The sequence below is a fragment of the Trichomycterus rosablanca genome, chromosome 1 (assembly GCF_030014385.1).
Source record: "Trichomycterus rosablanca isolate fTriRos1 chromosome 1, fTriRos1.hap1, whole genome shotgun sequence".
Taxonomy (NCBI): Eukaryota; Metazoa; Chordata; class Actinopteri; order Siluriformes; family Trichomycteridae; genus Trichomycterus; species Trichomycterus rosablanca.
Genome location: NC_085988.1, coordinates 32,204,429 through 32,229,993, shown reverse-complemented (window position 1 = coordinate 32,229,993; position 25,565 = coordinate 32,204,429). Strand labels below are relative to the sequence as shown.

Below are 25,565 nucleotides of genomic sequence, written 5' to 3'. Positions count from 1 at the left end.
CCACATCTTTAATATAAACACAGCCGTGTGGCACTCCGCGGCTAATAAGACTTAACAGGCTTTTCATTAAGCACAGTTATTAATACGCTTAACATCAGCAACACATCACACTGAGCACTAGAGACTTTAGAACCGACGTATTCACATGTTCAAAATGTTGCACTTTAAAGGCAAGAATTAAAAACATCAAATTATTCATTTAATAAGGTATTTGTCATGCATGCTTTTATAACATTGTTGTCTGTTTAAAGGATTATACAAATGAATGCAATTTTACTGACTAGACTAGAAGGCACAGTCAAAACAATACTTTTTACTTACTCAAGATTTGTTTTACTACTGAAAAATCGAGTTCCTTTATAATTTATAATACCTATTTTCCACTGTGCCAGTGCTTGTTCAGGAAACCAGCAAGCTGCATTTGGAGCCACATTTCCATTGATTTGAGAGCCAAGTCACAATAACAGTTTTTTATTACCAGCAAGCGAAACAATATTTAGCATCTGTTCCTTCATAGACTCATTCTGGTTGAAATGTTTACTTTATTCTTTTTCACCAATATCTTTAAATTCCCTTATATGGTTAAAAAAAGGCTGTGTCTCAAACTGCACACTGTCAACCTAAAACATACATCACCCATAATATGGATATTATGTTACCTTTAGCTGTCTACCTATTACGGGTACTATAACCTGTCAATTCACTATTAAATATTTAGGCATTACATCAAATAGGATCAACTTACATCTGATGTGGATGTTACTTTACACATTATAGAGTATGTAACATGTATTTTTAAACTAGCCAAAGCTTTGTAAGAATTAACCACTATTTCCAATTCAATCACTTTTAAAGTTCTAGCAATTTAAAATAGTAATGGGGTTACTACTCACATAATAAGTAGTATGTAATGTGGTCAAACAGCAGCTAAAGGTTTATTAACATCAGCAATACAGCTCATATTGCCACTATAATTAGAAGTGGTTCTTTCTTCCTTAATAGAATATTAAATTAGTACACATCTACAATAGCACGGTTATTTTACATAATATGTGTAATGTCACTGAAGTTTTATTAATATTAGCAGCACAAGTAGGGGGACTAACACTGAACAGTATATTTATTAAGTACATTTAACTGTTTGTTCAACAGACCTGTACATAATAAACAGAACATCAAGTAAGTCACCAGTTACATGGCGGTGACACAGTATGCCATTTAAATGTTATTAAAATGTTGTTAGTATTAGCTAAATGGCGAAAATGTTGTTAGTATTAGCAGGGTAGGTTATATTGTCAGTAATATTGCCAGCAAAGTGCGATTTCCTCAGACCACAGACAAAAAATTTAAAAACTTAATATAGGTAATGTGACGGCGCTCAGGTGCCACAGCGGTAAACCAGTATAAAACATCTTGAACTCGTGAGTTTGAATCTCAGCTCTGCTACCGGCAGGCTGAGTACCTACTCAGAAAATGATTGGCTCATTTGTTGGGTTGACTCCTCATAACCAATGCAATTACGACCTCTGCTGGCTGATCTATGGCGCCTGCACTGTGACAGGTGATAATGGAGATTAGTGCGTGATTCTCTGTGTGTGAGACTGAGCCCCATATGAAGTCGTCTTGTGCAGGTAAAAACAATTGCAGATGCTACTGCACACATGTCGGAGGGGGCGTGTGTTAGTCACAGCTCTCCTTGGTCAGGAGTGGAGGTTAGCAGCAGTAAAGAGGAAGCAAAATGCAATCGGGTAATTGGAAAATGTTATGTTGAAAAGCATATCAAATTAGAATAGAATAGAATAGAATGTCTTTATTTGTCATTTATACATTTACAGGTGTACAGTACAACAAAATTCATTTTTAGCATATCCCTGCTTGTTTGAAAGCTGGGATAAGAGTGAAGGGTCGGCCATTGTACGGTGCCCCTGGAGCAGACAGGGTTAAGGGCCTAACAGTGGGCCCAACAGTGGCTGCATGGCAGAGCTGGGATTCAAACTCTCAACATTTTAATTGATAGCCCAACACTGACTAGGCTACAACTGTCCATACTAGGCTACCACTGTTCCTTAAATTGTGTATTAATACAAAATTGTTTGATGGTATGTCGACTTTATAAATAACTAAATAACATTCTATTTAGTATGTAGTAAACAATTTTGAATATGAGATGAAGTGTTGTTTACTGTCTGAAAACTGGATTGTTTCATGGTAAGAAAAAAAAACATACAATTGTTTGATATTAGACTAGCAGCTTTAGCACCTTTACAGTGTTTGAAAAATCCAAAACATGTAAAAAAAATTAAAAAAAAAAAACTATAAACATGAAATGTTTAGGGACCATTTATATGTTTTAAGTTGTGTCATTGTCATGACCAATAATGTACTAAAACCCACTGCTGTTACCTATTTAACACATAAAGCTTAGAGTGATCATGGTCTGGATCCTCCATAATAGATCTCAGTGCCTCCAGAGCTTCTACAGTCACCCGTAAACTCCCCACCACTTCACTGCTGTCCTGTACATCCACAACTACACACAAACACACAAAATAGAAGAACGACAAATGGAATACTAATAATCAGATTCAAAGAAAAATATTCTATAGAACGCACTAGAAAATAAATGGAGAAGCTTAAACAAAACTATTGTAAAATAATAATAATAATACCAGACCACTGATTTTTTTTAACCTCTTTAAATATCTGCCTACGATTTATCCCCAAGAAAAATCATGCAGTAGACTCATGAATTTTTCACTTTATTTTGGCCGAGGTCCAGCAATGGATTGGCATTCATTCTGGGGTGTTACTACATTGCACCACAACACTGACCAGGATAAAGTGGTTGTAAAACATGAAAACTAAATGAAATTATTGCCATTTGAACCCATCAGTATACACCTAATCACCTAAAATTACAAAGTGAAATTATGGTTTTAAGGGTTGTTTTTTTTTATTAATTTAAACTCATCAACTGAAACTGCAAATTATGGTCAGGTGCATCCTGGAGATGTGTCTAGAACTCAATTGGAGTCCACCTGTTGCAATTTGAATTGATTGAATACAGTGTAATACACATAGCCAGGCCTATAAGGGCCCACAATTTACATCACAGTGTCGGAACCCAACCAAAGCCAAGAGGTCAAAGACCTTAGTGCATTGATGCCTTCTTTATTTGGGGCTGTGTAGTCACGGTGTTCACCTCATCAACACTATTAAAATTATCTGCAATTTGAGCCACAGTAACCTTTCTGTTCATCTGTACCTGACACCGTAGCCTGCATGTCCTCTGACATCAAAGCTCTTGGTCATCCAACAACAATTTGTTAGTGATTCACGATGTCTCTCTTCTTGGACCACCCAGTCAACCTGCTCATAATATCTTGGCAGCTTATCAAAGCTTATTTGATATCATTGGTTTTATACACCTGTTAGTAATGGATGAGCCTGCAACATTTAAACTGGTCTCCACTGGTGTACTTCTAACCATATAGAACTGACATTTATAAAGCCAAACCAACTGTCAAAGCCAATACTCACTGTCAAGACTTATGTCTGTCATGTCTCTCTGCTTCTTCAGAATGTCAGGGATCCTGAGATATGCAACACCCACATCTTCACACTCCTTCTCCTGTTCCTCCTCCTCAGGCGGGTCACTTACAACAGTGAAAGTGATGCTAAAACAACCAATTAGAGAGTCTGTCAGACAGCTAAAATTGATCACTAATGATATGTTCAAGATTAAGGATAAAGAAACTCTTCAGCCTGTTTTCAAATACATATTATAATCAGGCTGACTGAAATGTTGCCAGAAGAAAGAGGGGGATAATATACTTCTCTAGCTTTGTGTTTCTGCCTTCCAGTACTGCTCTAAGCATGTGACGCCTGGCCTGGTTATTCTCCACATCCACATGGATCACTGTCATTATGGATAAAACAAATAACAGTAACACTGCATTACTATAAAGAACGTACACAGTCAAACTACATAAATGAAGACACAAACAAAAAGAAAATTGTAAAAACAAATAAAAGTAAAAAAATCATGTAAGGAGAAATGGTGGAAAATTTAGTGAAGCAGAGCAAATAGCTGATTATTATTGGCCACCAGGGATTCATGTTTTAGTTGTTTTTATGGTTTTATGATTCATACAAACATTTATTGGGTTTCTAGTGACAAATTATCATAGGATTATTAATACTACACTGGAATACTGTGTGTAGGTACAGTCTTTAAGCACCTGAACTGTACTTTTTCCTGATTCAGATGCATTGACTGATTTGACAGGTCACCAGTCCATCACACATCGCAAATATACACACACATTCAAAACAATTTTTAGTAGCTCCAATTAACCTGGCCGCATGTCTTTGAACTGTGGGAGGAAACCCACACACACACGGGGAGAACATGCAAACTTCACACCAAAAGGACTCGGACTGCTCGACCTGGTAAACGAACCCAGGACCTCCTTGCTTATGTCCCACAAAGCAATTTTTTTTGCAGAAGTGCAAAATGTGACAAATGAGCACATTGTTTTGATGTTTGGGTCATTGCATTGCTGAGAATGGTCCACGACCCAAATTACATCTGCCAGTTTGTGTCCTATGGGGATCCTTTTTGAATGATAAATGGTGTACAGGTGGTGACAGTTTACAAAACAACAAATGGACTACAGTCAGTAATTGTATTCTTGCAGAATGCAATGACTTCAGACTGAATGAAATCTGCTTAAAATCTAAAAAAGCCAAACGATGTGTGAACTCAAATGTCACAGAATAAAGATCATAACATGAGCCTATAACCTGTGGAAGTTTGTGTGTGATTGATTGTATGGCCCTCACCATTGCTGTAATTGTAATAGATGCTGTGTCCAGACAGAGGTTTGGGCAATGACAGCGGTGTCTCCTCTGAAGGCAGGTCCAAGAATTTATATTCCACAAACAGCTTGGCCACACTAGAGTCCATGGAGAGTCTGGAGTCCGGCTTCAGACTCAAAGACACAATCTCTACACGAATCCGCTCTGATGGCTAGAAAAACAGCACAGACATTTACACTTCATAAATAAAACCCTAATTCTGACACATGACTTATTTTTAAGGTTCTTTACGAGAGCTTCAATTTAAATATTTGAATACATATTAATATTATTTTTATTTTATGAAAAATACATACAATCTGAGCATAACTCCCACAACAACAGGTCTCCACCTTAACAATAAGAGACACCCTTCATACTCTATACTGTATGACAGATTTTCTTTCTACAGTGATGCACTATTAAGAATGATAGCCACAATACAGACATTATCTTTTTCCCTCAAAGATGACACACTGTCCGCTGAGAATGTCTGTCTGATACTGATGGATAGACTCAAAGCTGTTACTCCACAGCTCATGTCAGACTGTCAAGCATCCAGTCCAGTTTTCTCTAAAAACACTGTCAGATAGTTTGGTGAAGAACTGAAACTCCTTTTGAATTCTCTCTCAAAGGATTTTTCACTTCTCACTTTTTAGCTAGTATGCTGTCTCTCATTTAGTGTTACAACTAGAGAAGACTTAAGCTCCAGTGAAAGTCATTCTTCATCTATTTCTTTTAGGACAAAACCCAAACAGGTGGAAACAATTACGAGATCCAGGGCACAGAAGGTTTGTGTTTCAATCTGCACCATCACCAAGATGCCACTATTGCATCCCTGAGCAAGACTCTAAACCTTTAAATGCTTACATGGTATTTAGTCCCAACAAAATGCTGTAAATGTAAATGTACACCAAACAGAGGATGATCGGCGCACAGTAGATGACAGAATGCAGCAGATATGTGAGCACTATAATCCACTGTGTACCATCATCCTCATGGCCAATCGTCAGCTGGTTGGTGTACATTTACAGCATTTTGTTTTGACCCAATACCATGCAAGTAATTAAAGGTTAAGGCTCTTGCTCAGGGATCCAACACTGGCAACTTGGTGGTAGTGCCAAACCTTCTAATCACTTTATGTTCATTTTATGTTGTATATTCCCAGACAGATCACTTGGACAATAGAGACTGAGGGACTATATATCAAGGTAATGGAAAAAGTTCTGTCCACTAATTATGGAATAAATAATGTTTAACAACAAATATGTTGTGACCATAACTATGTGGACACCTGACCATAGGCTTGTTAGAGATCCTATTGCAAAACCATGGTGCATGGAATATCTATTTAATATATTAATATGAGTGGTGGTAGCTCCACAGTAAAGTTACAGAATAGTGATCAGAAGGTCACTGGTACACCAGTCTAATACACTAGCCCACCATTGCAGATGCCACCAGCAGTGCCACCAACCTAGTCCAACAGACACAAATAGCCATATTTAATAAAGGGGAAGCCGGATAAGGATTCTCCTCCTTGTTGCTTCAACAGCAACTCCAACTGTCTTGGGTGGCACAGCAGTCTGATGCACTAGCCCACTATTGACCACCCTTGTGTCGACAGAGACACAACTGGCTGTGTCTGAGGAACAGAGGTTGAACAGGTCCCTCATTGCAACTGCAGCCTCTGCTGACTCTGCATAGTGGAAGAGGCTGGTGACTGTGCGCATGTCAGAGAAGACACACAATAATTTGCAGTGGTCTCGGCCATAATGGGGTCTGCAGAAGAAAATTACATTTGGGGAACTGGATATATTAGAAGAAAAAGAAGAAAATTCCTTGTTAACTAGCTTGTATGATATGATTCTTTGGTTGCAAGGGAAAAAGATAATCTGCTGCTGTATATCACCTTGTAATCACTATGTCCCTGTACCATAAAAATAAATCACTAGACACTAGAGATTGGGGACTGTGGTAGAGCTTTGGGCTATTAATCGGAAGATTGTCGTTTCAAATCCAGGCTCTGCTATGTAGCCACTGTTGGGTCCTTGAGCAAAGCCCTTAACCCTGTCTACTTCAGAGGCACCGTACAATGGCTGACCCTGTGCTCTGACCCCAGCTTCCAAACAAGCTGGGATATGTGGAAAAACTATTTCATTGTACTGTACATGTGTATATGTATAAATGACAAATAAAGGTATTCTTTATCATCTTCGTAAATAATCACCAAACAGCAAGCAGTAAAGTACAGTAAAGTTCTTGAAAAAATAAATATTGTGCATACACAGTAAAAGTTCTCAATATAAGTAACTTGGAAAGCAAATCAATTGACAAGCTGTACCTTCCTATAACTGATGTTTACTTCAGCAATAGTAAAACTTGTTTTTTCCCCCCTCAGCAGCATCCCCATTAGCAGTGTGTAGTATTGCATTTTAGGCTCCACTGTTTATATGCTGTCTTAAATCCTTTAAATACAGCCTGGGACGTGGGTAAAATAACCTTCATAAATCCTCTCTCACTGCTTTAACATACAAGTAAACAACACACACCTGTTTCCTAGCCTGGGTGGACTGAGCAGGTACGATACATTCATCGCTGTCTGAGAGGATCGATTCACTCAGATCTGAGCCCTCTACCTGCTGTGTGTCTGGTGAAAGAAGGAAAACTACCATAATAAAAAGTACAACAGTAGGAAAGGAAAAAGAGAGAAAAACAAGAACTGAGAACAAGTACATAGATATTGCAATTTGTAAAGGCTGTAGTGAGGTTATTCCAAATAGAAAACCTAACCTCTGGAGAAGATTCCTTTTTTTCCTCCCAAGTGTAACATCACCCCACAGGCCAGAATAACATAACAGTGACACGTTAGACAACATGACTTTGAAAGAGTGAGTTTGCGAAGGTCGACTTCATTAAAAGGTTTGATGCTGACTGTCATGAGACAGCATGTCAGGATATTGGCAGCAGCTCATGCAAAATTTATGGGTTTTTGTTTGTTTGTTTTAGATTGCTGTAAGAATGTCTGGAAAACAACGAGGTAGATGCTTTTCCAAACAGAAGTAAACACAAAGCCAGAACATAATTGATTCTCAGGGAATGCATGTGGGATTTAACGTATAACAGCTAAGGAAGGGTTTCTAGTACTGCAACAACTAAATATAAAATATTTATTTATATAAATATAATATTTATATTTATATTACTTCTATCTCATTATGTATTATTGCTTTTGTTATATTTCAAAAACCTTTTTTTTCGGTAGTTTGTGGCACAGTATTTCTTGACTTTCAAGGCAAGTAAGAGAAGTAACATTTATAATCTCCAGGGCTAGCTAAAATCAAGGCTATGTTTAATTTAATAAGCTGGCTTGTAAATTTAGTAAACTGGGTAGATAACCAAGAATCAGCTTCTTTTCACCGACATTTTTTTCTGGTGTGCACTCATTTAAGCTCCAGACCTGTTTCCTATGGACCAGAGATCTGTAGTTAAGGCCGCACCAGGGCATGAAATCTGCTTTTACTCATACAAACATACACCGATCAGGCATAACATTATGACCACCTTCCTAATATTGTGTTGGTCCCCCTTTTGCTGTTAAAACAGCCCTGCAACTGCGATGCACTGCATATTCTGACACCTTTCTATCAGAACCAACATTAACTTCTTTAGCAATTTGAGCTACGGTAGCTCGTCTGTTGGATCAGACCACACGGGTCAGCCTTCGCTCCCACGTGCATCAATGAGCCTTGGCCACCCATAACCCTGTCGCCAGTTTTCCACGGTTCCTTCCTTGGATCACTTTTGATAGATACTGATCACTGTAGACCGGGAACACCCCACAAGAGCTGTAGTTTTGGAGATGCTCTGACCCAGTCGTCTAGCCATCACAATTTGGCTCTTGTCTAACTTGCTCAAATCCTTACGCTTGCACATTTTTCCTGCTTCTAACACATCAACTTTGAGGATAAAATGTTCACTTGCTGCCTAATATATCCCACCCACTAACAGGTGCCATGATGAAGAGATAATCAGTGTTATTCACTTCACCTGTCAGTGGTCATAATGTTATGCCTGGTCAGTGTACAACAATAAAAGTTGGGGAAAAATTGGTTTAAAAAAGTGCTAGTGTGAAAAAAAGCTTAAGTAACACCTACCTTCCTCTGGCTCAGGCAAATCCTCCGAGATCTCGGATTCATCAGATACAGACTCGGAGTTGACCGGAATCACCTGTCCCTCTGAGAAATCCTCCTCGTCTGTAACTGCAGAGGCCTGAACCACCTCAACAACTCTGACAGCTTGCTGACACTATGACAACATGTTTATATTGTTAGTATATACACAGAGGTTTAAAAGGAATCCTAAAGCGTATTCATGAGTACAAACCTTTGCTGAAGAGCTTGTTGAAGGCTTAGCTTCCTGATCACCACTGGGGGGAGCAGTTTCAGTTTTACTCTTCTGGAAATTTAAATCAAGAGCAAAACAGTACAGACACAAATACAGTACATATTACTTTAATATAAATACACTAAAGGCAAAAACTGCACCTTTTTATCTATCTAAAACACTTACCTGGTCTTCAAGCTCTGTCACATCCAGAAATGAAACTTTTTTAGTAGATGGTTTTGTAAGGTTGCGCAGTCTGGGTTTTGGCAATGGAGGCTAAAATATCGAGAGAATTGAGGGAAATTTTTCAGTTTTTAAATGTTCTGCCCTTTTATCAGTACTACAACTAGGTGTGGTGCAACTTTAAAACATAGTTAACTACTTTGCTTTGGTTTTGTAAATGACCATTGCTGCATTCAATATTACAGACACTTTTATTTTTAGAGACTTTAACAGATTAAGAATTAAAGCAAAATTTTACCCAACAATAAAACTACTCTTTAATTAAATATAGTCAGTCAAGACATACTTTTGTACAAAGTTTGCCTTTAACACTAAGACTAACGTTGCTACCTTGTAAGAGAATAGCTATAGCTAAAATTCAAGACTGGGTAAACAAAATGTTGTGGTAATCCCACACTGTGCACTTACATATAACAATGGAGAATAACTGCTAAAAGAATAAAAACTACACTATTGTTGTTATTACTAATAACAAAATGACACTGTCTGAAATCACGCAAGTCACTTAAATTAATGGAATTCAATACATTTGTGGGGCAGTAAAGTGGGTCACCTCACAGCAAGAAGGTCCTGGGTGCGAATCCCAGGTGGAGCAAACTGGGTCCTTTATGTATGGTGTTTGCATGTTCACCCTGTGTCTGTATGGGTTTCCTACAGGAGAGCCGGTTTCCTCCCACAGTCCAAAGACATGCAGTCAGGTCAACTGGGTACACTAAATTGCCGTAGGTATAAATGTGTGGGTGAATGTGTGTGTGTTTGTCCTGTGATGGACTGGCAACCTGTCCAGGGTGTTTCCTGCATTTCGCCAAGTGAATCTGACCCACCGCCACCTTGAATTGAATAAAGTAGCGGTAAACAATGATTGAATAAATACACTTTTTGACCGCTTGGTGGCAGTCTAAATCCTCCTATGACAACCTTGGCCTTAATTAAATATGAATTATGTGTTACGGTTGTGTCCTATTTGTCCTTATATATTCCGCATTATACTAATGTTAAATACTACAAAAAGTAAAGGCACATTCTTTAAATAATTAGTCTTTGAGAGCCTTCACCAAACTTGAGGTGACTAAACAGTTCAGACAGCCCAGGTAACCAAAGCAGCTTTTCAACACATTTTAAATAAGGATTTGCCATAGCTTAAAACTAGAAACGCAAAGTGGTTTTCAAAATGTAGAGAAAACACAAACTGTTGATGTGGAAAAACTACATTAAACCACCAACACTGATTAAAGTAAGTATATGATGCTTTAGGCATTCTGTTAGCATAATGCATAACAGTCAGCTATAAGCCTCTATTACTTGTTAGTGACATCATTTTGTAGCCTTAGTGTGAAACATAAGAAAATCATTATATATTCTGGCTAATTTATGTACTGTCTGTTTTACCATCACTTTAATCTGATCAGGGTGGCGATGGATCTGTTTCATTGGGCGAAAGGTAGGAAACACCCCAGACAGGCCAACAGTCCATCACAGGACAAATACACACAAACACACTGATACTTAGAGCAACTTTAGAAATTCAAACTGGCCTGACTGCATGTCCTTAGACTTCTAAAAGGAAACCAGAGCACTCAGACAAAACTCACACAGACACATGGAGAACATGCAAACTCCACATAGAAAGGACCCTGGCCAGGGAATTGAAGCCAGGCCCTTCTTGCTGAAAGGTGGCAGTGCCACCTAAATGACTTTATTGGTGTCAGTTGTGTGTATGTTTTGGCATAGTGCTTCCCACAATGTAATACTGTCCACACATTAAAATAAATAAAAACATACAAACCTGAAAAACAAACCAACTAAATTGAAGTTAGCAACAGTGCCGTCCATCTGTGATTTAATTTGCAGAATGGTACAGTATATAGAACTTACCTCAGTAGCAGTGGAACATGATGAAAGAATTTCCCTCTCTTTCTCACTTCTATTCTTTTCATCTGCTAGGCTGATAGGAGTATCTTTAGCAATGAACTTGGCCTCCTCTGCCGTCATGACTAAGCCAGAAGGAGGCAGGTATGTAAACTTCCATTTAAGAGTCACATCCATGTAGCCACTTTGCTGACCAGCTGCATCCGACAGCTCAAACGTACCTAAAAAAGTCATTCCACACATCAGACTTACACAGGTCACAGTTAAAAGCTCTAAAAAAATAAACAGACATTATGAAGTATATATGAAGTATATAAAAACTATTCACCAGTGATAGCTTTATCATGGGCCAAAGATATGAGCGGCACTCTGGCTTTGCCCAAGTACAACTGATTCTCAAAATCCAGATCATCAAACACATATAGGGTCAAAGCCTCCACCTTCAGATAGGAATCAGTGTCAGCGTTCATAGTTATAGGAAAGGTTTTGTGATCCTCAAAGTGTGGCTCACTGGTGGAAGGAATGATTGGTGTGTCATGATCTGGGAAATCATAGAGTTTGTAGATGACATAGGAACTGGGATAAGGATGAGGTCCTCTGGATTTGAGTTTAGTGCAGCAGTGTACTGTGATGTGGAGTTCATTAAGGTTTCCATTCTTTAGTGAAGAACTGTGGAGAGATGCAGTCGAAGCCTGGGAAATAAACACAAAGCACACTAGTCAAAAAGACTGTTGGATGAGATTCTTAGTTTTTTTTTTTTTTTGGTTTTTTTTTACTATTCATTTGAGTAAAATTCATATGTAATTGAGTATAAAACACATCAACGGATCAGCACAGAAAATATGTAAAATCCAAATCTGATCAGGGAATTGGTGGGTCAGTTTTCCCCAGAATCACTGGGTGCAATGCAGTAACTCAGCCATCCTCTACACTCAGACACACCCAATCATGTCTGTATGCTGACAACCGACCAGCCAAGAGCACAGCTGGAGATTTGAACCATGAAGCCCAGCGGTAGGTGGCTAGCATAATTTACCTTGCCACCTAAGTGCCTTGTGATGCGACACTTTAAGCTAATGTCACCGTGATAGCAATTCTTGTATATTCCTAGTATATATCATGACTGCATTGTTGTGATCCCCCTCATGCCTTGTGCACTTATCTCACCGATTTCTGTCAGTAATATCAGTATTTGCAGCTCTATTTTTATTAACATATAAAAGTTCAACAGACCAATTTAAATTCCAAAAATTTATAAACCCCATTGTCAGAAATGTTGGGGCATTTTGTAAAATGCAAAAACAATAACAACCTTTATTTACCTGATAAAATATTTCCAATATTTTTACTGATCAACTTTATTGCAGTTTGTAAATATAAGCAAATTTAGAATTTAATGCCTGCAACACACTCAAAAAAGTTGGGCCAGAGTGTTACATCAACGTTCTTATTAATAACACTTCTAGTCTAAACTTTTATAATGGTATCAAATGAAACATGGGCATTTGCAATATTATGTATAATATAGAGCACATTTAAATGGTTATTGTTTGTGGTTAACCGTTATTAATGGAAACAACCACCAAATACATCTAAATATACACATCTTACCAAGTAAAAAAGTTTATACTGTGCCACCTAATCATACTTTTGCATGTACAGTCATCTCAGTACATGCAAAGTAGTAGTACCTGGCCCTGGTCTTTAAAGCTGGAGTTGATGTAGCTCAGTGCTTTGACTCTCTCTTTATACAGACGGATGGCTTGCTCCATAGGAACCCTTAACCTAAGCCAGTAGTCCAGTGTGCCAAACACCTGGATCTCCCCAATAACTCCTACAAGAAAACCAAAGTTATACCACTGAAAAATACATGCAAATAAAAATACATACCTGAAAAAAATGAAATGCATGAATAAAGCCCCAAATAAATACATTAAGAATGTATATAAAACTTGTTCTTGACTCCATAGGCAATGTCTTTTAACTGGGCTAAATAAAACGTTACCACAATTAGTTACCATTTACCATAATAAACACATTTCCGTGTACAAAGAAAGCTGACTTGTACCTATTTACTAAAATTTTTTTCCATTTCCAAAAAAAAAAAAAAAAACCTTGAGAAATGAAATGTTTACTAAGGAAGCACTTCTGTAAGTCGCTCTGGAGAAGAGCGTCTGCTAAATGCAAAAAATGTAAATGTCAATATAATCAATACTTAGTTTTTTTTGCATTAGTTGGATTAGCGTAATCGACCATTGTGCCACCTGAGCACCACAATAAGAACATTTATGAGAGACACATTAAATCTTAAAACATTGTGTGTGTAAATTTATGGATATATCCACTGGAGGTATAATATATAAAAACAAGAATTGGTTAAATAATTGTTTCCCCTTTACTCCATGCAAATGAACAAACCATCAGAAACAATGTAAAACAACATAAGCTGCCAATGCCAAGTGTTTGGACAAAAAGGATTAATAGATTCTACCTTCCAAAATGCAATTATTTGAACTTACCTATTAGCTGTAATGTGCCAAATACTTTCCCATCTCTCTCCAGCACTTGACTCAAGCGTATCTGTCCTGCAGCTATGGTACGGAAAGCCAGGCCCTCAGCTAGCTGTGCTTCCACAGTTATAGAACTGCTGTGAAGGTAATGGAGGAAGAGGTCGTCCACCTTCACAAGGTATTGGGAGGTGAAATCATAAGCAGGCTGAGGTCCTCGCACCACAGCTGTGGACTGCAGCTCATAGTCATAAAATGCAAAAGTGCAGAAAGTGGATGGGTCTTTGTCATCAAGACTGGCCAGAGCTTCCACGCTGTAGTGTGCAGTGCCAAGGTGGATCTCAAGAAGATTTTCTCCTCGAGCTAGGTGCACTGTTTCATCAAACTCATCAGCCACATCATCATCTGTGATGTCTGGTCGAAAGACACTGTTCTTGACTCCATAGGCAATGTCTTTTAACTGGGCTAAATAAAACGTTACCACAATTAGTTACCATAATAAACACATTTCCGTGTACAAAGAAAAAAGTCCCTGCCCATAATGCCTTATTAACAATTGCCACTGAGAATGTTCCTAAAGTGCACAAGTTCCAATCTGCGCAGTGCCATCTGGTTAAGGGTGGGAGGGTCAAAGTTGTTCCTCATTGCTGCCACAAATGTGACCTATGCTGGCTAATCTAGGCCCCTACATAAGTGGTGAATGCTTCACAGGCCATACAACAACATTTACATTTATGCCATTTAGCAGATGATTGTATCCAAAATGACTTACAACTATGATTGAATATGACTTTGAGCAGTTGAGGGTTAAGTCCTTGCACAGGTTCCCAACTGTGGCAAATTGGCAGAGATGGGGCTTGAACCAGCAACCTGCTGATTACTAGTCCAGTTGAGGTACTGAACTAGTAATATTTACTTGCCCAACTCTCTGTTAGCCTCTGTCAGAAACAGAAAGCAGCTGCATGTAAAAGTCTGCAGCTCTCCTCAGACAGGGTGAGGATGGTGCAAGAGAGAAATGCCAAGACAAGCAAGGTCTTATTTCCTAAGAATTTATGGAAATGGCACTAATAATTATTAAAATACGTAATTACTTAAATCATTAAGTATCTTTTTAAGAATGTAGCAAACCTTCAAGTTTCTTGATCTTAGCAGCTCTCACGTCCAATAGCTGAGCAAATTTCTCCTGTTTAAGTTCATTCTCCAACTTCAAATCATCCATTCTACGTGTAACAGCTTCAACTTCTGCCTAAGCAACAAGGTTTTCAACAAGAACACATGTTAAAAACACTTAAATACAGAAATAATACTCAATCAGTCTGACATAATGATGTGAAAACTTAATTCCAAGTTTATATTCTGTACCCTGCACCTGCAAGAATTAAAAATTAACCCAGTTTACCTTGTTAACCAAGCTACAATTATACTGTGTCTAAAAAGCCACAAAAAGAGTAAAAGGAAAATAAGAGATGGCTAAAATAACAGAAACAAAGTAACAAAAGAAATATCTGCAGCCTGCAGTCAACAAAGAGGATAGAAAAAGGACAGTTCAGAAATGGTTCCCAGCAGAAACAATAATGTGCACCTCCATGCCCCCTATTCCAGCCATTTTTTCGCAAGGCACAAGGACATGATTCCATTACCAAGCACCCCCAATCTATTTTCACAACAGGTGGGCCTGTTACACTCTCAATATCTCTTCAATAAGAATGCTTGAGCTCTAATGTGTGTTTGGGTCTTATATTAAGCAAAACCCCTCACAGTAAACAATAAGTTTACCTCATACCTTCATTGATTCAGGTTAAAGAAAGTTACCAAAGGACTAAACAGTGTCATGTTTTAGATAGTAATGGATCATCTTAAATGTATTTTCTATTTTTTTTAATCCATACTTTATAATTAAAAACCATAATAAATATTTAAAACCCATAAGTGTCAAACGTTTGTGCAACAACATTCTGACCAGTTCTATATTTATAACTGACTAATACATTTTAAACCAGCAGCACCAAAGCTGAAGTGCTGGGCTTTACTGCTCTTCATGTACCTGGTAGTCTTTATTGATCTTGTGCTGGATGATTAGCATGTTTCTGGTCTTCTCCAGCTCTTGAACAGTCTCAGCATAAGCAGCCTGGAGTTCTTTTAGTGAGAGTTCAGTGTCAATGTGAATCTCCTCCTCCACCTTCTCCAGAAATCCCAACTGGCCATTCTTCTGTGTTTTACGCACCTGCAAGTCAAAATTTATGTACATTTAACATTTACAACAAGGCAGAATACACCCTGGAAAAGACATTCATCTATTAGTTGTTTTTTTATCAAAATAGAACACCTTGTAGACATGGCACTCTGTAAAGTGAAATACTAAAGACATTCAAAGATGTTTTATATTTCCATGGGACGCTATAAGCTTGTGAGTTAATGGTTAACCCTTGGCTAATGCCGGTCAAATATCGGATTAAAATAATTGGGTTTTTTTTTTAATCGGTTAAAGATGACTGTAACACTATTTACCTTTATTAGCATCAACGCTTCACTGAGTTCAGCAGCATCTATTTCACTTTCCTACAAAAAAAGGTTAAAATGTTTACTAATTTAAAAAAAAAGATTGTTACAAGGTAATGTTCTTTAATATTACCTTTGTAAAAAAGCACATGCGATCTTTCATTTCGTCTAATTGTTGTTTTTGTTCCAGAAAGTGCAGCTGAAATTCTTTATTCTCCTGCATCAATTTCTCATTTACATCTGAAACAGCCAGTACCCATGTATTAAACAAACAAGCTGAACAGTGATGATCTTAAATATCTTACACAGATCTCTTAATAAAAGATTAATATATGAGTTTGATATACCTCTTTCTGCTTTAATTTTATCCAAAATTTGGTTCTTATCAGTGAGGTCAGATTTCAAAGTCATTTCCAACTGAGCAATCTGCAGTTTGAGCTGCTGCTCCCTCGTCTTCCACTTTTGTTCCTGACTAACATCAAAAGCACTATAAGAAAACAAAAAAGAAAAAAAGCTTTTATTTCACAGCTAGAACTTACATTTCTGCGCTTTTGAAACATCAGCATCAGCAGAGCATAAGACACAGCAACAGTCAGTGAAAATCAATATCATCAACCCACTGGACTCAAAATCACACCGAAAATCAAAGTAAAACATTTAAATCACAGGCTGCTCCAATTTGCATGAATTACATCATGGAAACTCATAATGTGACTCAGTGGTGTATATGGCCCCCACGTCTGGGCATGCTCCTGGTCAGACAGCGGATGGTGTTCTATGGGATCTCCTCCAAGACATGGATCAGGGCATCAGTGAGCTCTTGGACAGTCTGTGATGCTACTTGGTGGTGTCAGATGCACTGATACGTAACATCCCAGATGTTCTCAGTTGGATTCAGGTCTAAGGAATGTCAGGGCCAGTGAATGGCATAAATGCCTACACACTGACCACATGAGGCCGGGCATTGTCCTGCACCAGAAGGAACCCAGGGCCCCTTGTACCTGCATTCAGTCAGGGACCACAAAACTGGATGATGTTACAGGCAGCATAATGTTCACCACAGCGTCCCCAGATTCTTTCACATCTGTCGCATGTGCTCACAGTGAACCGGCTCTAATCTGTGAAGAAAACAAACATGCCAATTCTGGTGTTCTTCGGAGAATGCCAATCGAACTGCATGGTGCTTGGCTGTAAGCACAGGTCCCACTAGAGGGCCCTAATGCCACCCTCATGGACGCGGTTTCCGACAGCTTGTTTAGAAATATGCACACTAGTAACCTGCAGGAGGTCATTTTTTAGGGCTCCGGCAGTGCTCCTACTGTTCCTCCTCACACAAAGAAGCAGAAATTGATACCTAGCCTAATGAAGGTGTTTCTTACATTTACATTTTCGGCATTTAGCAGACGCTTTTATCCAAAGCGACTTACAGTCTAAGCAATTGAGGGTTAAGGGCCTTGCTCAAGGGCCCAACAGTGACAACCTGGCAGTGGTGGGGTTTGAACCAGCGACCTTCCGCTTACTAGACGAGTACCTTGACCGCTAGGCTACAAATGACTTGTTTCTGTTTTTAGAATTGGTGCTGTTAAGCAAAGAACATAATTTTACAATCCTGTCATTCATTCAAAAATCAATGTGTGACTTTCATCATTAGTAAAATTATTAATTACCTGTTTACTAACTTATCACAGTTCTCTTTGAGCAAGTCCCTCTCCTTCTCCAAATCCTGTATTCTCTCAAGTAACTGAAAAAAGAAAACAGCATTGTGTAATATGTAATGAGGTTTTTCTGTGCATAGTCTTGCGTTCTGAACTTACCTCACTAATCCTTCTGTCCTGCAGTGCTTTGGCTTGCAGTTGTGTCTCCAAACTCAGACTTTTCAGCCTCTCCTCTTTTAACTGCCCACTGAACTCTACCACTTTAGCCATTGCTGCATCATGACTTGCCTTCATGGTCTTCTGGGTCTGCAAATATTCACATGAATTTACACAGATGAGGCATAACATTATGACCACCTTCCTGATAGTGTTGGTCCCCCTTTTGCTGCCCCATACGCAACAAACTGTGATGCACTGTGTATTCTGACACCTTTCTATCAGAACCAGCATTAACTTCTTCAGCAATTTGAGCTACAGTAGCTCGTCTGTTGGATTGGACCACACAGGCCAGCCTTCGCTCCCCACGTGCATCAATGAGCCTTGGCCCCACATGACCCTGTCGCCGGTTTACCACTGTTCCTTCCTTGGACCACTTTTGATAGATACTGACCACTGCAGACTGAGAACAACCCACAAGAGCTGCCATTTTTCCTGCTTCTAACACATCAACTTTGAGGATAAAATGTTCACTTGCTGCCTAATATATCCCACCCACTAACAGGTGCTGTGATGAAGAGATAATCAGTGTTATTCACTTCACCTGTCAGTGGTCATAATGTTATGCCTAGTCAGTGTATAAGTGAAGCAGTAAGACAGTTATTAGGTAAAAGTTGTTAGCGAACTACACTTAACTGAAACTGATCTGTAAATAATAGTGTTTTACAAATCACAGGTAACTACTAAAACTATTATATTTGGGGAACCTCAATATGTAATATGCTGAATAGCAAAATAAATAGCAATCACCTGAACTGTTTGAAATCATTGTAGAACATAGGAGGTCCTTGTGTAGAACCGTGACTCAATGTTATTCCGATCATAGTGTGGTGTGCAGTACATAAAAGTAAATATTGATGTGAGAGCGTACAATAACTTAAATTTTACTATAATGTGGATAGTGTGAGGTGGCCAAGGGTGCCCAAATTTGGTCCCAAAACAGCCTAAATTATTTGCATTTGCTCAGATAAACAGAATTTAGTATTTACACATTTACCCAAAACAGCTCTGGTGGAGCCAGACACAGTCAAAAATGGATTTTGTGTCCTGGATTCTATGGATTTTATATAAAGTCTATAATTAAAGCTCATTCGCTGATTAGCTGGGGCATAATTATTTCAGGGTGTGTTATAGGGATGCATTTTCTAAATGATTACCGACCGGCATTAGGTGACACTAAACCAATAACCGACAGGTTTATAGTGAGAGTCCCTTACAATATATATCACTGAGTTTCATGTTAACAAGTCAGACGCTTTTTTTGAATGAAAAAGCATAGCCTAGTAAACATGGCAGTAACGTAGAACAGTAATATACAGTACATTTAAAGACTGTGAGCAAAACCAGTTCAGCTTTCAGAATGTAGATTTTATAAAGACAGTAGTGAACAGCTCATCACAAGCACTAATTACACATGCCAATTTGAATAAATAAAGATACAGACAGTATATTAAAACGCTTCCTGACATCAGTGTTGTAATAAGGTGATAAGCAGAGTTTCATGCTTATACTGGGAAATGATGCAAAATATCTGCATCATTTTTGTAAGAGAAAAAATGGGGGAGGGGGAACAGACTACACACAGATGTGCATGAGCATTCAGACTCCACACCTACACACAACAGTTTTGTTGAGCTGGTGCACATGCAACTGAAAGTGGGTCAGGGTGTGGTTCACATCAGTGTTCTTACTATGTACAGACTGTAGCTTTGCCTGTAGCTTTGCTTTAAATTGAAATTAAGGGTCAGATGTTGAAAATGAATTTAAATGGCATTGTTCAACTCTGATGACCATTTTGTAACAAAATAAAAAGTAATTTTAAGAATCAGCATGTGTTTGTACATACAGTCAGCTCATTGTCACACTGTTTTACTTTTACCTCTTGTATTTGAAGAAATCTTCCCTCCAGCACGGTGAATGAATTTCGTTTCTCAGACAGTTGCTTCTGCAGCTTTATTATTTCCACATTGTCCTTGATAGTCGACCTGAGAAAATGTCAACATGGCATATAGCATCAATGTGGTTCTTAAAACATTTTTTCACATTTACTATTGCCAGAAAAACTGCACCCAACCCATGCCAGTAACTGATCAATTATTATCGCCATATTATATAATTGATTTAAATAACAATTTCTTATATCTAGCATCCACTCTGGGGTGTGTTACTTAATTGCGGCAAGTGCTTCTGGGGAAACTGGATCCACCACACCGCTGACCAGAATAAAGCAGGGTAAAACATGAAAATAAGGCTGACAGTATTTCCCAGCCCTAGTGTATATCAAACAATGTTTATTTAAAGAGAAACCAAGTTACCTCTGGCCAGTGGTCTGCTGCTCTCTTAACTGAAGGAGAGACTCCTCATACTCTCTCTCCTTACATCTTAGATTCTCTCTCATTATCTCTGCTGATCTCTCCATCTCCTCCATCTGAGCCTTCTGCATTTCTATTACATTTTCCCTTTTAACAAAAGAAGCTAATTATAAACAGTCGTTCACATTCTTATTCAGAATGTTGTAAATCCATAACTTACAAATTACGGATCTCTGAACGGGCCTCATCCAGCAGACTGTGCCCATACCGGGGTAAAACCCCTTGTGGTGGCCGGCTGCTCGTTTGCCCCTCCACATGTCTGGTTCCTGCTGACAGAACACCATTCATGTTAATTTGTTCTTTATGATTGAGCATTAAACCACAATACAGTTCCAACAGTGTAATCCACCTTCTCTAGGTGTTACTGGCTGCTGGCGTAGTACAGGTGAATCCTCTCTAAGTTTGCGCAGACCAGAGTTGATGCGAGACTGGATGTGGTTGTAGGGCGTTGGTCTTCGACTCTGGATCTGAAGCTGCTGTTTTGCTGTTAGAAGACGCTGTTTGAGACTTTCGTTTTGTTTCTCCAGCTCCTGAACTTTCTCCTGTAGTTCCTCAATCATCTCCTCCATCTCAATATCTCGACCTGCGACTACACGGCCTGAGGGTGCCTGCTCTGCACGCTTACGTTCTTTTACCAAGCGGATCAGCTTGGTGGCCATCCTGTACGCCACACACATGTAAGCACATAAACACAGATACATATGTTTACACAAATGTTTACAACAGTCTGTGTCTGCTTTTAGGGCTTGGAAAATAATAATAAATCGATAAATTTTTTACTGACATAAAACACTAGAATTATCCACTATGACGAGCCCTAAATATGGTAGAAGCCAAAAAAGTAAACAGCCTTAGAAGCAAACTATTAAAAACATAAAAATCTGCAAAATTCAAATGCACTTAATCCACTTCACTCCTAAAAATGTCAGTAATATTGCAATTAAAGGGAAATTTTAAATGCAATTCTTAGTTAGCAAGAAGTAGCTCAGAACTCCAACAAAACCAAAACTCCCATATACAAACAAAATACCTGTTGAAAGATTAACACAAAAGTGGTGATGCAGCATTCTACTGTGTAGAACTGCCTGCAAAACCATGATATGTTTGGAAGAATAATTCAAGGAAACATCAAATAAAAGTCCACATACAAGGTATGCAAAACAGCATCTACAGCTGGCGTCTACACAGACACGAGTGGTTATGTCTGAGGGCCGAGGCCCTGCCATGGATAGGTGCCCTGACCAAGGTACTCCTGCCCTACACCAAGTGTTTTCTGGTGAAGACGGGCCGACGGTGACCCTGATCAGGATAAAGAAGTTGAAGAAAATCAGCCAAATTCTCAGTGCTTTAAACCACAAAACTTAGGTGATACATGCTGTTTATTTGATCACTGCAGTATCTAGTTAAAAATATTTACAGTATTAGTTAAAACATTTTTTTTTATTTTTAAGAGAATTGTCTTAGCTTAAAAATGTGTGGTTAATCTATAACTGCAGTCTGTGGCTTGGTGAGTAATGAACTTAACAAAAATAAGCACCTTTTAATCTTGTCCTCTTGTTTGTGAGTGTGCTGTTTAAGTAAGAGGATTTCCTCCTGTAATCGTAGGTATCGGTCCTCCAGCTCATCTCGGCTGATCTTGACCACAGCTTGTCTGGCTCGAACATTTTGGGAGAGCAATGATTCTATGGACAGAATATAATACCGATTTTTATGTAATACCAGGTTTACTTTCTGCAACTAAAAGACTGAAACACAACTATGAATTTAGGTTTACTGTGCACTTTTGAAATATCTGAGAAAACCTGCTGGGTCAAAATATACAACAACCAACCTGAAATATAATTTTGGTTGTGAAACTTTGAGGTTTGGTCCTCTTATTACTTGTTAGTAAGCATAATTGACTACAGCTGGTGGCTTCTCTTTTCCCATATAAATAGGTCAAGTTTAATTAAATACATTAGAACTTGGCTTCATTAAAAATGGATTAAAATGGTTTAATTAAAAATATTTTGTGGTAGTTCAGTGGTCAGTGGGAAGGTTTGAAGGTTCAAATCCCAGCTTTGCCAAGATGACACTGTTGGAGACTTGAGCAAGGCCGTTAACCTTCTAAGCTCAAGGGGTGCTATATGACAGCTGACCCTGCACTCTCACCTTAATTTGCAAACAAGCTGGGATAAGAGAAATACATTTTCATGTTACAGTAGATGTGTAGCTGTATATATGACAAAGATCTATTTTGTCCCTTTTTGTTTATTGTTCTACTGAAGTCCATTCCTTACAATTCTTAAATTTTAGACTCAATGGGTGTTCCACCAGGACAATGACCCAAAACACTAGTTGGCTAGATTAATTAGTAGATATTCAGATGAATGACTATTCACTACTGTACTGACCTAAACTCTGTCATTTAATCAAGAATATTGGTTCTAGCTCTACAAATGTTGCCAAACTGAGTCACAGAACCAGAGCCTAACTGACAATTATCAATAGCAGCTGATCAAGGTACAGAGAGCTAAAGGACATAAATTATACTTATATATTTTATACACGCAGTGTGTAAATGTTTAGCTTAAGCTTATAAAACTGCATGACTGTCATTGTATTCTTCAACTGTACATTATTAAAGTAATTTTTAATTGTCTAGTACATTTGTATACAACATATTTTGCTTATTCTATTCGACCTTTCTCGAAACCTGAAGTGCCCGCTGTGTTGAGGGTTAAGGTGATGTCTCTCACAGGAATATCTGCAGCAGTTTCATCAGCCAACATCATCACAGACATCCTTACATCTGAAACACAGATAAGTTACTACAGTTCTACCGCCATCCAGCGTCATTCAAACTGCACCAAACTAATCACAAACAATGCATTTTACATGCTAAATCATACAAATCATTGCCATTAGGTTCAGTAAGTAACCATATTCATGCAGAAAATCAAATATTTTCCATAACGTTAACTGTTTAGGTTAGCTAGCTGTTATTGCTAAGGCTAATAAACTGCCTGCCAATAATAGGATAGCGTAACTTATTATTTCACACAATCTCAAACAACAACTTTTAATCATTTTTACGCGTTATAAATGTACAGATACAATGTACCACATCTAAAACGCTATAACTTTATAAATCCAAACCTGTATAATTATTTTAAGAAATCACAGCCATATTAATCCATCCACAGCGACTGTTGCTACAAACAACCTGGCTTCCTCTCCCTCACACGGTTTCCCGAACAGACTTATGGGAAACGTAGTTCCAAGCACAGTTCCTTAAAGCACGGAGACTGTATTTTGCTTTGTTTTGATTTTTTTCTGAACTTTTTAACACAGCCTGTACGGAGCCCCTTAGGGGTCACTAAGGAAAAAAATATATATGAAGACAAAATCCGTACCCTCAGTTTAGTAAACCGTACGCACGGATTAGTAAACCGTACGCACGGATTAGTAAACCGTACCCTCAGTTTAGTAAACCGTACGCACGGATTAGTAAACCGTACCCTCAGTTTAGTAAACCGTACGCACGGATTAGTAAACCGTACCCTCAGTTTAGTAAACCGTACGCACGGATTAGTAAACCGTACCCTCAGTTTAGTAAACCGTACGCACGGATTAGTAAACCGTACCCTCAGTTTAGTAAACCGTACCCTCGGTTTAGTAATCCGTACCCTCGGTTTAGTAATCCGTACCCTCGGTTTAGTAAACCGTACGCACGGATTTGTAAACTGTACTCTTAGTTTAAAGTCCGTCCGCGGTCACGCTAACTGCGCTACAAGTTTTACTGTGCGCCTAAAACCCGTTTTACGGTAATACAGTTGCGAAGCATTGAAGAGGATAAAGCATCTTTTTGCAGCTTAATATATTAGATATAATAAACACACACACACACACACACACACACACATATATATATATATATATATATATATATGTGTGTGTGTGTGTGTGTGTGTTTGTTATATCTAATATATAGTATGTTAAGCTGCAAAAATATGCTTTATCCTCTTCAATGCTTCGCAACTATATATATATATATATATATATATATATATATATATATAGGCAACAAAAGCACATAACATGGTAAAATTATGCAAATGTATAATTTTAAAATTCCATTAAAACAAGTGGAATTCTTACAGACCAATTTGAAAGGTCTTAAATAAGCAAATCAAATTATTATCAAAGTACTCCACTTTTTTCTTTAAGAGCATTAACTCTTTTATTAATGGAATACATTTCATACATCTTTACTGTAGTAATCTGGGGTGATGGGATAGCAAACTTATTAAAAAGTCAAATCAATAACAATAAATAAACAATAAATAAATCAATAAATAACACTAGTACTCATCTTGTGATTTTGAGACTATTTTACCCTAGGAATTTAGAATAATAGGATTGCAAACCAACGTAAAGTAAAATGCAAATCAAATTATTATCAAATCGCCCCATCAGACTCTTAAAGAATACTTCTACTTCTACTTACTGACTTTATGAGTCTCAGACATTTATACTGTACATTTCACTTTACGTTGGTTTGCAATCCTATTATTCTAAATTCCTAAGGTAAAATAGTCTCAAATCACAAGATGAGTACTCGTGTTATTTATGATTGTGGGGTGGCATTTGATAAGATTTTGATTTGACTTTTTAATAAGTTTGCTATCCCATCACCCCAGCTGTAAAAAGATGCTTTATTCTCTTCAATGCTTCGCAACTGTATTACCGTAAAACGGGGTGTGGGCGCACAGTAAACCTTGTAGCGCAGACAATCCGTGCGTACGGTTTACTAAACCGAGGGTACGGTTTACTAATCCGTGCGTACGGTTTACTAAACTGAGGGTACGGTTTACTAATCCGTGCGTACGGTTTACTAAACTGAGGGTACGGTTTACTAATCCGTGCGTACGGTTTACTAAACTGAGGGTACGGATTTCGTCTTCACATATTTTTTT

At 38.2% G+C, this 25,565-nt stretch overlaps 1 protein-coding gene across 2 annotated transcripts; it reads right to left on the bottom strand.

Moving 5' to 3' along the window:
* Positions 1 to 2,327: 2,327 nt before the first annotated feature.
* On the bottom strand, positions 2,328 to 24,027 carry rpgrip1l (RPGRIP1 like). Of its 2 annotated transcripts, XM_062991427.1 has the most exons (26): positions 23,746 to 24,027; positions 23,291 to 23,398; positions 22,145 to 22,289; positions 20,957 to 21,267; positions 20,768 to 20,873; positions 20,551 to 20,694; positions 20,115 to 20,220; positions 18,179 to 18,325; positions 18,032 to 18,105; positions 16,712 to 16,851; positions 16,498 to 16,604; positions 16,374 to 16,424; positions 15,910 to 16,089; positions 14,994 to 15,111; positions 13,878 to 14,330; positions 13,050 to 13,192; positions 11,687 to 12,050; positions 11,365 to 11,579; positions 9,433 to 9,522; positions 9,247 to 9,318; positions 9,018 to 9,168; positions 7,413 to 7,510; positions 4,846 to 5,032; positions 3,835 to 3,919; positions 3,541 to 3,677; positions 2,328 to 2,530 (listed from the first exon to the last, which is right to left on the bottom strand). In XM_062991427.1, the coding sequence occupies exons 2-26, from the start codon at positions 23,388 to 23,390 to the stop codon at positions 2,400 to 2,402; spliced, it is 3,855 nt and encodes a 1,284-aa protein (XP_062847497.1). In that variant the 5' UTR covers positions 23,391 to 23,398; positions 23,746 to 24,027; the 3' UTR covers positions 2,328 to 2,399. The 2 variants fall into 2 exon arrangements, with proteins under 2 accessions (XP_062847497.1, XP_062847506.1); XM_062991436.1 differs by lacking the exons at positions 22,145 to 22,289; positions 23,291 to 23,398; positions 23,746 to 24,027 and having other exon boundaries at positions 20,551 to 20,710; positions 20,957 to 21,030.
* Between the last annotated feature and the right edge of the window lie 1,538 nt (positions 24,028 to 25,565).

Bases quoted from the DNA above. Each gene is read 5' to 3' on its own strand.
- rpgrip1l (XM_062991427.1), bottom strand. From the start codon at position 23,390: ATGTCTGTGATGATGTTGGCTGATGAAACTGCTGCAGATATTCCTGTG. The intron at 20,874-20,956 runs GTGGATTACACT...TTCTGTCAGCAG, and splicing joins GCCAGTAACACCTAGAGAAG to GAACCAGACATGTGGAGGGG. The intron at 20,695-20,767 runs GTAAGTTATGGA...TTTTGTTAAAAG, and splicing joins CGTTCAGAGATCCGTAATTT to GGAAAATGTAATAGAAATGC.